The following is a 14,074-nucleotide window of genomic DNA, read 5'->3' as shown; positions in this document are numbered from 1 at the left end:
GGTTCCGTCCAATTCTATTCACCAGTAATCTTTGCAAAAGGTAGTCATTATGAAGGCGTCCTACGAGTTTGTCTTGTTGAGTCTGTTGGTCGCATTTTCCTGGGAAAGTCCACTAAATACACAGCCGCCAAAGCAATCTGTTCGTCAGGTAAAGCTGCCGTCACAAGCATACTTAAACTATACTGAGTTGCCGGTTAACTTTTGTTTAATCCAACTTTAATTTCAAAGTTGACGTTCACCCACGTAAGGCCCAACACAGCACGAAAAAGGAAATTTAAATGAGCGAAATGGTAGCGTAAAACTGGTGTAAAATTCTCTTTTACGGTACGATCTTTGCGTAAAGCTGCTTTAGAAAAATTCTGGATGCTACAAAGAGAACTTTCTCCAAAATCGTGAGTTTTTGAAAAAACCTTTCACTTTAAATGTGTTTTAAAAATTCCTACGCTGTTTAATGAGTTTGGTCGTTTCACGTTCGAGCAAACGCGAGTCCAAGTCTATCACGAGCCATGAGTCAAGCACGAGCCAACCGCGAGTCAAGCCCTAATATGTTATTTTTTATTATTTTTGAGTTTCATGGCCACAGAAAAGCAGTTCTAGAGGCGTAATTCCGAAGGATTTCCTGACATATATAACACGCTTCAGCTTGGCTACTCTTATATCTGAGTGCTCGGGTGTAAAATGCTACAAGTATCTTCCCATTCCAAATCAATTTTCAAGGTGTGATGTTGAGATGCAACCCGCTATGGTTGGAACTCGTGAGGGAAGTTAATGGATATGCGATATCGAATTACAGTGAAACCCCATTAAAACGGACACTGAAGGCGCGATAGAAAGTGTCCCAGTGTTTTGGCACGCGGTGTCCGTACTAGGATAGGCCGCGAGCGGTCGTCCTTCTTTCCTCACAGCCACGTGCTGCGAGCGAAAAGGTGAAATTAAAATAATGCAAATTAATGTCAAAAAAGGAAGAAAGATTGGGGCACCGCTCTCGTTTCTCGTGCTCGCATTCTACCCGGTCTCAAAAGAAAAATAAGAGACTGTTCACGGTGTAGTATTAAGTGGGTCATGATATTAAATTCAGTTAGCGGAATTGGCTTTCTAAGAATATCTGTTGATTGGGCAAAGAATAGCTGTCTGTTGTCCGTATTAAGCGGGTCGAATTTAGAAAAAATGTGAAGGCTTTCCCCAGGGACAAAGAAAACTGTCCGTAATAACGAGCTGTTCGTAAAGTGCGATTTGCGTGAGCTTTAAACATCGTTAGTAGCTAACTATGCTTTTAAGAAGACGTAGAGACGGGAAGAGTTCATCCTCGGAGACCCAGGGGCAGATAGTGGGGGCGAGGGAAAGTCTAAACGGGCGGAAAAATATGGCACGAAGAAAAGTAAAGAGCGGCGAGAAGAGCCCCTGGGGACAATGTCTTACCAGACCAGTTCCCAACGGTCGCCGCCGTTCTGACTTCTGATGGTGCCAGAAAACTTTTGTGTTTTTCTGCCCAATCAGAAGGCAGAACGGCGGCGACCGTTTGGAACTGGTCTGGTAAGACATTGTCCCCAGGGGCTCTTCTCGCCGCTCTTTACTTTTCTTCGTGCCATATTTTTCCGCCCGTTTAGACTTTCCCTCGCCCCCACTATCTGCCCCTGGGTCTCCGAGGATGGGAAGAGTTGTGTGACGCCGGCCGAACGGATTCAGCAAGACTTGGGTACAAAAATATCCAACCCAGTTTCGAGCCGCATGAATTTTTTTTCGTTATCAAATTCCTTGTATGAATCTTTTTTGTTCGGTGTTTATCAGTTATTTTTTACTTCAGGTGTTAAGGTTGGTGTTGGTCAACGTCAAATCACATTTCTTTTAAGTATCCCACGATTTTAAACAGGCCCCCACCCAGCATCCACTGGCCGGTTTTTTTGTTCTTCAGAAATATCATAGCATGGCCATAGCATGAATATTTTCAGGGTTAATTGGCGTGCATGAATTTTTTTTCATTTAATTTTCCCTTGCGCGAATATTTTTTTGTACTTGGTCAGCGCCCCCCCCCCCCCCCTCCCTCCCCACCTCCATAAGTTTTCTAATGGTCCGTCCTTTACCTTGGGCAGCCTGGGTAAATTCTAATATGGCGTCTCGAACAAGAGAAGACGGACAACAAGCTACAAGAGGTGTGCACAGTTGTTATGCACCAGTCAGTTGAAACCACTGCCCCCCGACCCCTGGGACTTAGCGGGGAATGTAATATTTCTGAAATTTGATTTTCCCGCCATTTTGTGCTATTTTTAGTAATACTGTACAGAGGCATAGTGTGAAATTTTGACTAAGTTGTACTTACAAGAAGAAAAGTTAGAGCACCGAAGGCGCTCCGAACTCTGGGAATCTAAGGTTTTAAATTTAGGGTCTCAGTATCCCCATTTCCTGTGATTCCACATTTTCAGTTAATAGAACAAAAGAGGCACTGGTGATTTATTTATTTTACCCAACTCTAGTGTCGGTATTGGTAAGGTACTTCTTCTTGGTGCCATAATAAAACTTTCCAGCAATGTGAGTACTGAGCAGTCTCATGTCGTAACACAGTATTAAGTAAACGCTTTTTAACTCATAGAGTTTGTAATATTCACTGCATTCTCTAACAGTTTGTTTGAATGATCAGCTAGACCCCTCGGGATTCAGTGACTTTAGCTGTGTTTTGCATACTTATATTCCTAATCTCACGAGTGCAAATGTCGTTCTGAAGCCACACGGCATGGTATGGTAACCTCTCCTCCAAGAACACCTGGGGACGGGCGAGGCTCACACTGTGAGGGGGCAGGGTAGGATACATTTTTTCGAGTTCAGCGCGTGTTTAGAACGGCGTTTCCTGAAACGCCGAACCACTGTCTCATCATCCGACTTGGCAAGTCGAACATATGCTGGGGTCGAGCCAATTAAATTGAGTCGAACTTAATTGCTGCAAACGTCGAACCGTTCATGCGCCTATTTGAAAATTAATAGGTTCAACGAATTAAATTAGAGTAAGATTCGACGTTTGCCCCCGGCAAATTATCAAGAAGGTCTACAATTGAGTAGGTGATACATTTGGATTTTGGATTCCAATTGTCAGTAGGTTTCCGGATTCCTTGAGCGGTATTCCGGATTCCAAAGCCCAGGATTCCGGATTCTAAAACAAATTTTTCCCGCAGTCCGGATTCATACAAGCAAAAATTTCCCAGATTCTGGAATCGGATTCCCTTACATAGGGTGAAATAATTAACACTATGATTTAACGCAAGGGTACGTGACATGTCACGTCATAGCTTCACGCTCCTTTCATATTGCACGTGTTAATTATGTTACCTTGGTAACGTTAGATGCCATCAGATAATAATTAAAAACAGTTCTGAGTAAGAGTGGAGGGATACTCCCTATAATGGCCCATACGAGGATGCTCCGCTCAATAAGGGTACCTTTTTCAGGCTTCGGGTCTGAGTGAAAGGGTAAGGCCGGATTTCCTTAATTGAAGTATATGAAAGGGTAGGGAAATCTGTCTGCAAAAAAGCTCAAAAAGGCTAAGATAAAAGTCGAGAAAACCTTCTGGTTTGTGGTCTATTCATATTTAAAAGACAGTCTATTTGTAGCAGTTAAAAGCGATGCAAAGTTTTAAACAACATTGTAGATATGTGAAAGGGGTACCATTTGTCAACAGAACGGTATACGAAGGGGGTATCTTTTTTTTAAAAAAAAAAAAGGTACATAAAAGGACAAGGGGTTGAACCTTGGGACGGGGCCTCCCCCTATAAAACTTTATTGAGTACCACCCGGATAATGATCTCAGTCTAACTTTTATTACACTCTTAGGTTGACTTGGAGGAGGACTCCATTCCAAAGAGGGCTATCTCGGAAGGTCAGTTTTATTAAGTGTTTCCGCCTAAATGTAGAGTTCTGTGTATTTAAGTGAATACAGGTTAGGTAAGGTCCTTGTCATTGTTCTTATAGTCCCGGTATAGTTGAAATTACTTCATCAAAATTATTACGGGCGACAAAAGGAGCCCGCAGCCTATTCTTGGTCAGCGGCACTCTATAAACTGTAGACCGAGATTTTTCCCGAATCTGTACATATTCTTGGAGTGTCCGTATAGTATGTGAGTTTAAGGTCCGTCTGATGTCACGATAATCACGTGAATACACATGCAAGTGATGCAACAATCATTATTACATTCGATTCGCAAGAACACGTTATTCAGGTACACAAGTACTGTACTAAATGGGAGACTTTTCGATTCGCCGTGCCTGCCTGGAATCTATTCACGTAGGACAATAAAAGTAAAGCCTGATCTCATCTTAGTGGGGGACAAGTTTTCGGTAATATACCAGTGTTAACAAAGTCTAGAAATCGATGTAAGTTAAGTTTATTCAGGTTTCATTACAGTGCATGGTTTTTTTTTACACTTTTCCAAGCATGTTACGTCGCTTGTCATCCGAAAGCTTCCACAGAGATTCACGTTTACGCCAAACAGCAAACGTGAATTTGTACCACATGACCAAGTTTTCCCCTTATTTTCCGTTTACTCTTTATTGCTTCTACTCAAAAATAAGTCAGTTTTATGCCAGTTGTAACCAGAGGAATCGTACAGGACTGTTTTTTTACCTGCTTAATTTGATTCTGAGAAATTCTCAACTTGAGTCTGACCTTTGCCGTTTGCGGTAAACGCGAATCTTAATCTCTCTAATAGTAAGCTTTCAACTCCAGTGGTAATTATTCTATTTCATATCAACGGCCTTTGGTCATTGAACACGGATTGAATATTCGATTGACTAATAAGACTTCGTGCATGACCTTATACGCGTATTACTTGTGTCACGCATTACTGTTTTAATGAATCTCTGCCAGCGAATACAGCCGCCTCTCGTTCCTTACCATTCGCAGGCTAAGCGAGACTCATAATCTGCAACGCGTTTTTCGCCTCCGGGGGTAGTCCCTTATATAGGCTATATAGGTATGTGCCGCGCCAAAGGGTAAGCTTTTTTTTAGCTGTTTTGGTCGATCTGAAATAGGGCATCAATGTCGACCATTTTGGTCTGAAATAGGGTATGGTTTGTGCACTCTAGTCTTGAATTGGGTATGTTTTTTAAAAGAATTAGCTACTTCTTCATCATTTGGCAATAAGACCACTTCCCTTTTCATGTTTACGCTAACTACCGTGTACGTGCCGTAACAGCTTGTCTCGCGCTCGGGTCACGCGCCGGGCTCCAGGGCTTCAGGTCTGAAATAGGGTATCAAATTTTTGGTCAGGTCTGAAATAGGGTAGGGAAAATCACAGATTTTGGTCTGAAATAGGGTAAGGGTTTCAAGAAGCGTGCCGCACACCCCATCCCATTTTTTCTGCAAGTCCCCTCCCCGGAATTTTTGGGACACAAAAGGCAGGTCATCGTGCCAGGCGTTCCTTGCGGAGACCGTGGAAACTGGGACCAGGGCGGATAAATGTTGGGCGGTGAAACGAGCGCTCCGCTCTTCATTTAATGTGTGATGCGGAGTAGGACTGGCACGAGCGCTCTTTCCGCGCTTCCGGTGCGCTTGAAGGCCGGCGAAATTTTCCTTTTTGCAAACCGGAAATCCTATTTTCTTTCTGTAATTTCAGGCTACAATGTTAAATAGTTAAATTCGTTTCATAACAATATCAATAAGGAGTTTCATATGTTTGTGTCTGTACGTCTATAAGTCAAACTTGTTGGTTTTATAATGCCAAAATTTGAGTTTAATTTGAAAGTGTTGAATACCTCCTCCTTCCACTAAATATCACCTAATCGTCTTTCGCCGTTTCGTTTGCAAAAGCTTAACACTTCTTAACCTCAATTTTTACATATGTTAAAGGGGGATAAATTTTATAAAACATAACAAAAAATTAGATTGATATATTTTGATATAGTGGCGTTGTACTTCTTCAAACTTTGCTTCTCGGGTGCAACGCGCCATGGCGATTCGCGCAATGCGTTGCAAGTCCGGCAACCGCATGTAAACAAAATTTATTGAGGTTAGCCGTAAGGTTTTTTCTCCGTTTTTCTCTCTAAAACAAAACAAGGTAAACAATAAAATCTGAGGGTAAACTAATTTTGAAGTTTCGAAGAAACAAAAAGACGTATGAGATGTTTTTTTCAAAATTGAAAAGAAGGATGATGGTGATTAAAATTAGCATAATTTCACCTTGCACGAGCTGCACGCATTTATAAATGCACGTCATCTAGTTATGAAACACCATCTGCTGTCTTTTAGTTTTGCCATGGATGACATGGATGAGATTTTCCTTCGTGTTTTAGACGGTACTTAGTTGTTTTTGTTTTGGAATAACATCGACATTGGCGAGTAGCAGAACGAAAATATAATTCAGTGGTAGAGTCATGGAAGTAGTGAAAGAAACCCTTTGAAAGAGATGTTTGTCTACTCCAACTAAACCTCCCGCAAAAAATAGCAACATTTGCCTCTCGGAGACAGCGTACCAGCACAAAGGAACGAGGAAGAAGTGCAAGAAAACAAATCAAGCCGCCATAATTCAGTTACAGCGGCAGTGTCTAATGCACACATCGCAAGCCCTGACCGAAGTCGAAAACAAGCCACATTTGTAAGCAGAGTCCCAGTCCACTGCATCACACCTTTTTGCTCGGACGCGCTCGTTTCACCGCCCAACATTTATCCGCCCTGCTGGGACTAAGAATCGTTGCGTGATCGGAGCCACGCATGTTTTGGGAAGAAAGCTTAGGAAAGGTTAAATTTAGAGCTTTTCCGAAAGGTGTCGGTCCACGAATTCTATCGCTTGAAAGCGTTGATTACTTTGACAGTTTGGAGTAAGTGAACACTACTGAGTGGTCGGAAAAAAATAAGAATCTTAATTTGGAAAATTGCGATGGTCGAGTGTTGTAAACTTTCATTGTATGCAAATGAGTCTCGTGATGAGCATGCGATTTATTTTCGGCGATTAAAATGACGTGCCCTGTAAATCGCTTTTTCGATATCTGGCAATGATGTAATTTCTCTGGAATCGAGGCCCTTGAATTTTCGTGCATTTATACACGCGTATAGGCTGCTACCGCAGAGGTATTTTTGATCGTCGCTAACACGCGTATAAAAAGTATCGACGTCGATAAAGTAGGAAGTAAAAAACCTTTAGCGAATAAATAATGTTTCTTGTAGAATTAATCGCCTCCTCATTTCTCGATCTAATCTTCAAGCAGGCGAGACGTGTATGCCGCTATACGCGCGTTCTTGTTGTATCTAAGCAACTGCGAATAATATCGTTGAATTAAACATGAGTCTTGTTTACTGTGTTGTTCAATCCAATTTTAATGATCCGTAGTGATTCCTTTTGTTGACACTTTTATAACAAAAGGGCATTCACATTGATATGAAAGCGGTTTCGCCTTCACTTCCTAGCCAACAACTACTGCTAGTCAATTTTCCTAAGTTTTCACTGGGAACGGATAATTTCTAGTCCTCGATAAACGCGCAAATGTGCAAACTGGGCACGAGTGTCAACTCAGAACGCAAGAAGATCAGAGTGTGTACGAAGGGCGGCGAGATCGCGGACAGTCCAGACTTAGAAGGTTCCAGAGAAGCTGCAAACTCTCTAAAACTGTTTCATGTTATTTCTCTTTCAGATTCAGGTTGTTACGACCAATCGCCGTCTTGTAGCTACTGGGCGCTCACTGGCCAATGTCATAACAATCCAAACTTGCAGAGAACCTGCTGTGTTTGGTGCAACCACATGAAAAGTATATGTATACCTGAAAATGGAATGCAGTAAAACCCCGCAACTAAGAACCTGGATTTTAAGAACCTGTTAGGCTAAAATTTGCCAGTTAATCCCTCTCTATATAAGAACCTGTTTAGCCTAAAATTTAAAAGAGGTTCTTATAAAGTTTCTAAAATCTATGAAAAAATTCTGTAGACTTGGGCAAATAAGATAAGTAAACATTCATGTAACATTCAGAATCCTCTTTGGAGACATAAGTGCATCGCTCATCACTCCAACTGCAATGTAAATGCCAATGTTATGTTCTTATAATTAGCTATATTGTATTGTTATTTTCTTCAGAATAAGAACCTAAACAGCCTAAACTAATGTGCTAAAGACCATTTTATATAAGAGCCTGTTTAGGCTAACTTGGAAAAACCCACTGCAGGCTCTTAATCGCGAGATTTTACTTTATAGCTTCTCAGTATAAATGTTGAATCCTTCCATATGTGACGCCTAGTTCTTAGTTCCTAGTTCCTAAGTTTGTGCATTCACGCAACTCTCCTCCCTTCAAACGACAGAGGCATTTCGTGACTACACAAAGAACGGCTGCGTGTGAGACTAGAATGTTCGTTCTTCGTGAGATTCCGAGATTTTTTCAAAAACATTATTCGGAAGATGTCAGTCAAAAAAATAGGTTAAGACTCACGAAGACGACCCAGGATTTAACAGGTAGATACCAAAATGATTAGACTACTTTTTCTTGTTTCTAAACGTTAATAAACGCGATATCACCCTAATAAAAAAGGTAATCCAAGACAGTCTTGGATTCTGAATTCCACGTAGTGAATTCCGGCTTCTGAAAGCTGGATTACGGATTCCTTGTAAATGGAACTTAGTTTGAGTCTCTCTCATTCCTCTCCTTTTTTTTTATCTTTTAACTTGGAGATGGCCTATTGCATCCCTCGAGGGCGGAATTTTTTGGCAACAGTGTTTCAGAAGGGTTCCCCTTGGTACCACAGGTGTTTTTCTCGCTTGCCGGCTGGATGCTTCGGTGTCGGTCGTAGGCCGACGACACCAGGGTCACCATAAAGACTTGACCGAAACCAGAAACCGCGCATGAAAAGTCTCTGGTACCCAGGGTAAACAGGGACTACAACTGAATGTGTTAGAAATTGTTGTTTGTTTGATTCTGTTTTCGTGGAAATTGTCGTTCCTAGAAACATCGAGACTCTTCCCGGAAATCAACGATTTATCTTGGGCCAAAAGGTCTAAATTGTAATTCTATACTAATATAGATCCTTTTCTGTCACCACAGCATTGCTGCAGGTTAAATATTTCAGTTGCCATGACAAATCTTCCGTTCATGATTGTTATCGTTGGGCAATACAGGACGAGTGCTACAAAAACCCCGCCTTTATGCTTCAATTTTGCTGTAACTCCTGCCGGATAGAGGGTAAGCTGGTGATGTTTATTACTAGCCACCATCTTTTTTGTTTATGTTTTTGATTTCATGGGATTTTAATCAAGTTATGGAGGCATTGTAGTAGAGTGGTCAGTGCGTGAAAAGCGCGCATTTCGGAGATGCGAGGTTTGATTCCCCGTTTTGACCACCAGCTAGATTTTTCATAGCACCCACGTCCTAACCCTCGACCAGCTTTGCAAAAAGGCAGTCGCCAGTTGGGATTGATTATAGAATTAAACTTAATTTTTATTTCTAGTTGTTAAAGATTATTTGAGGGGAGTGTGTTCGTACTGAGTCGGCAGTTAAGTAAATATATTCATTTTATTACATTAATTTAGTTCAATTTAAATTTTCCAAGTTTCTTTACTTCTACATTTTTCCACCCTCGCACAACAAGTGTTGATAAATTGTATGATTTAGTTTTGTGTGCTGTAGTAATTTCTTCTGAGAAAATATTTGTCCATTTTTCAGACGTCGTTATCCCGTGGTAGATCACTCAAGGACACTGGGACTGTCAATCAGTAATCAGTATTTCAATTCAAATGTCAACGTTTTATAGTTTGTCTAGCTCGTCACCACACCACCAAACCATTTAGTCTGCGAACACAGACACAGGTCGTCGCTTCTATACTACCAGAAATAGGTTTGTGTTCGCAAGCTACCAAACCATCTCGCCAAACACGAAATCGCTACCAAGAATAGAACGTAGCGTTCAATATTGTTTTAAAACGTCTCAAGCATGCCATATAAATGATGAAGAGAGCTTTCACGAACGGACATTTTCTCTTCACCGTTACTTTATTATCATATCTCAAAGAAAATGACTGGTTGTTTTAATAGGGAGCTTATAAAGCAATAAAGGCAGCGACGGCCACGAAAACGTCAATTGAATTATTAAGTGAATTTTGCGCTGCTTCAAACTTTATCGCGCTTATATTCCAACTCGTTCAATTTGTCAAATGTTGGTGGCAAACTTTTCTTGAGCTGAATTTTAAAAGACTCTATCGCAGTCCAGGAAAACAAAAAGAAAGTCGTTGAGCGCATACCATTTGTATGGAAAACCCGGAAAATTCGGAGAGAATTCAAATGGAACGGTTCATCCCGGTGGAAATTTTCCGGAAAAAAAGTAATATACCTTCGAAGTATTTATACCTTTTTTCCGTTCTTACCGAAACGATCGAAATTTTCTGTATCATTCGTTTGGATTACCAGGGCCAGGGTTCAAGTCGAGAGGAGGTGAAAAATTTACCGGTATTTTGTTAAGGCAAAGTACAACTCAATCCCATTCCTGTTTTCGGTGCCAAGAAAAAATACCAGTACCATTTGTATAGGCAATAGCATGATTTGTAGTGATATTTCGAAATTGTTATACGTAATTTCACGAGCCGTTAGGCGAGTGAAATTTGAGACAATTTTGAATTATTACGAGTGGTATTCATGCCAAATATCACGTACAAATCATGCTATTATTTGTTTATACTACTACCCGCAAAAGGTTTGTAATTTTCACATGTAGGTATTTCAAATTAAGCTGAAATACCACTGCTCTAAGCCAATCAAATTGTAGAAATTTCTCATGTAGTAGTATAATTCACCGAAATTTCCGTACAAATGGTAAGCACTCGTTGTCTTGTGTTCACGTCCTCCAAAAAAACAAGGAAAAAAAGCGAAATTAGCCACTTTCACGTCGTAGTCGTGCAGTGACGGCAAAGAATTAGAAATGTACAAAAAACAGTGATGCACGTGCAGAGTTGTTGTTTTTTGTAATCAAACAAATTGCTTTTTTGCCGTTCTCGTTGCAGTCATCGTCGTCGTCGCTCTTAATTAAGCTCTCTAATGTGAAACTTTTCTGCCAGCCGTTAAAAGATATTTGAGCTGATTCGAATAAGTTTGACGAAAAAGTAAGAATCGTAAATATTAAGTAATCCCAGGTCACGTAAACTGTGTCAATTATTCCAGAGATAACCGTTTGTGGTGATTCGACTTTCTGGTGGTAACTGATTTCGTTGGTGGCGAGGTGATTTCCGCAGAGGGAGCGAGATGACCGTAAAACTCCTATAGGACTTAAATAAAGGCTGAAATATTAAACGATTAAAATAGAATTTAGCACAATCAAGAGTTATTTTGAATTTATTTTGTCTACAACCTATACTTCTTCGTGCGGAAATGGAGACTGGTGGGGTTGGGAAAATAAAGATCAAGTAAAAGTAAAGTGGGAAAAACGGGATAAGGTTTAGTCCATACAAAGGCAGCCCAAACTTGCAATAACTTGTCTGATCTTTTGCAGATGATAACGCAAAAGGCAGTGCATTCTTGTCAGTTATCTGGGTCTAGCGTTAGTGTTGTTTCGTCTAATCACCATAACAAATTGCAGAAAAGTACCATAATACGTGTGCGGGCTTCCCTCAAAGAAGCTTTTTCAAGAACTCCCGCCTTTGATTTTATTACGTGTCGGCAGCTTTCAAACTTTATACTCTGTCAAATAGGAGGCGGTCTTCGAAATCATCGAATCCTGCAACTAAACTATATGCTTACTATTATTGGTAATATTGCTTGCGTATGCGAATGTGACAGATATGTAAATTGTTCCACTGAAAAGGCGATGCATTCAATGGTTTACCACTGAACCTGCTCTCATATAAAATCATGGTATTACCGTCAATAATTTTGCTTGTTTTTGTAAATTATGCTCATAACAAACTGCCGAAATTATGCCTCTACCATTTAGTTTAAAGTGTGGTAAAAACAACTCAATAAGTATGCAACAAACACTGTAAATGGCAAACACATTTACTCTATATACATCGAAAAACTTGAAAAGAGCATAACTGGTTGTCCAACAGCTATAAAAACTCGAATAATTCCCAACCAGCACGCGGGCGCCATCTTGGGTAACCGAGCTAGTTATGCGCATGCGTTGAGTCCTGTGCCACTTCCTGCGGGACCAAGAGAGGCTTTGATAGATTGTGCTGGCATGATTTTTAGCATAATTCGTCATTACGTATTATATATATAATTGCGGATGCACGAAAACAAACCCTTGTTTACGAGTTTTCTTGGCAAGACTCAATAACGTTTATCAATTAGAAACTATCATTGCCAAAACAAAGAATAAAATGTCTTTTCATTTATCCAAATGGCAAGCACTCTTGACAGGTGGTACACAATTGCCGACAAATACTTGTTAAGGTTTAGTAGTATTGATACTGTCGTTGTGTGTAGTGTGTGCTGTGCGTGCGTCTGTGAGTTATTTGTGTATCATTTTTTTAAAAAATTGTAATGTCGGTGATCTATGTAAAAATTAATGTTATTATTGTACGGCAAGAAACTGAAATAAACAGTGATTAAATTACAAAAAAAAAAAAATTCGTCATTACGAGCAGAAGTTTCCTCTATTTTCCGAAAAAAGTGCTGCTGGAATAATTTGCACTTTTGGCTAGATTTGCAGCACAAAATTGTCTTTTATTGGCCATGCAATCGAATCTTTTGGTCTAAAATCAGTGTTTACAGGTACATTTAAGTTAAAATTGCGTGGCTGAAAAAGGCGGGAATCTTAAAGGCTCCTCTGGCGTTTTAATACCTCTATTTCAGCCTATAACTTCGCATTTTCAAGTTCAAAACTTCGAATTCTTTCATGTTCTTTAGCCTCTTTTGTTTGATCTTCACACGAATTTAATTAAGCTGTTTTCCACATCATGATAAATAATAGCTGCTAATGAAGTACAGGTTTCAAAAGTTGCTTCAGCTGCATCTGCAGTTGTTTAACTTTGAGAGGATTGCATCTCCTTGTTTGAACACTCTGTTGAAGACGAAAGATTGCGACTTTAGGAGGTGCTCTCTTTTTTCGAAGAACTTTTGGATCACAAAAATTGAGATGGAATTACCCTGCCTTTACATAAACACGCTTACCTCCAATAGCTTTAACCAAGTCCTCGGGCTTTTTTTTTTATAAAATGACGAGAGCAGATCTTCGTGTTTTGGTTGACTCTAAACACAGGCAGGCCAAGCTGGTGCATAAGTTACCGCAGGAGCGGATCTAGGGGGAGGGTGCAGGGGATGCGCACCCCTCCCTGAGATGACCTGCGGTTTTCTAATACAACTAGTATTCTGCCAAAAAAAAAAAAAAACTATGTGGTTTATTGGTTTTGAAGTAGATCAAGAGACGAGTGCACCCCCTCGTAAAAAAGATCCTGGATCCGCCCCTGTAGCGCAAGTTTCGATACGACGACTTAAAGACTTTGAGTAAGAAATTCAATATAGTTGTTAAACCGTAGAAATATAGGCATAAATATAGAAATAAATTGTACTTACACAAACTTGGGCCCGTTATTGCTTTTTCTGTGTAACCTGGTCTCAATTCACGCCATTTTATACGGTTTTGCGGCTCGTTGTTTGTTCGGTGTTGTTTTCCTACATAAAGCGAAGCAAGGCAGGTGACTATGTGCAGTCTCAACTCACAAATCTCTCCGGCATGAAACAACCACGCACCGATTCACCATGAAAGCGCCAAATCCTTAAGGCCAGGTCAGTCTCTTATCTCTTCCCCTCGTTATGGGTATTGCGATGTGTTTTTTTGTGGAAAAATTTTGCGAAAGTTTTTGGTTCTGGGCAATCTGACGCGCTCAGGAATCTCGATGACCACGTGTTGCGTGGTAAATTCAAACTGCAAAACTATCGATCCTAATGAGATGCTACTTTCATGGTGTATTAGAGCAGCTGAAAACTAATTTTCAAACAAATTTTCGCTTCAAAAAGGTTCTTGGTTTTGTAATAGAGTAGGCTTGAATTGCTAAGCTTTTGCGCGACGCAGCATTTACATGACGGCCGCGAGAGAGCTGTCATTTAGGTTAAAAAGTGACTTTTTTCGAGGAATTTTGCTATCTAAACAGTTCAAGTATTAGAAAAAGTACTACTTTAATGT

The 14,074-nt window shown here is 40.4% G+C and overlaps 1 protein-coding gene across 1 annotated transcript; it reads left to right on the top strand.

The window, feature by feature from the left end:
• Positions 1 to 9,846, top strand: LOC140952406 (uncharacterized). The gene is made up of 5 exons (XM_073401835.1): positions 1 to 148; positions 3,820 to 3,865; positions 7,612 to 7,725; positions 9,007 to 9,144; positions 9,625 to 9,846. Exons 1-5 carry the CDS (start codon positions 50 to 52, stop codon positions 9,642 to 9,644), a joined length of 417 nt encoding a protein of 138 aa, XP_073257936.1. The 5' UTR covers positions 1 to 49; the 3' UTR covers positions 9,645 to 9,846.
• Positions 9,847 to 14,074: the final 4,228 nt, after the last annotated feature.

The sequence above is a fragment of the Porites lutea genome, chromosome 11 (assembly GCF_958299795.1).
Source record: "Porites lutea chromosome 11, jaPorLute2.1, whole genome shotgun sequence".
Lineage (NCBI taxonomy): Eukaryota > Metazoa > Cnidaria > Anthozoa > Scleractinia > Poritidae > Porites > Porites lutea.
The sequence above is the reverse complement of the archived record's forward strand: the minus strand, read 5'-3'. Positions and strand labels throughout refer to the sequence as shown.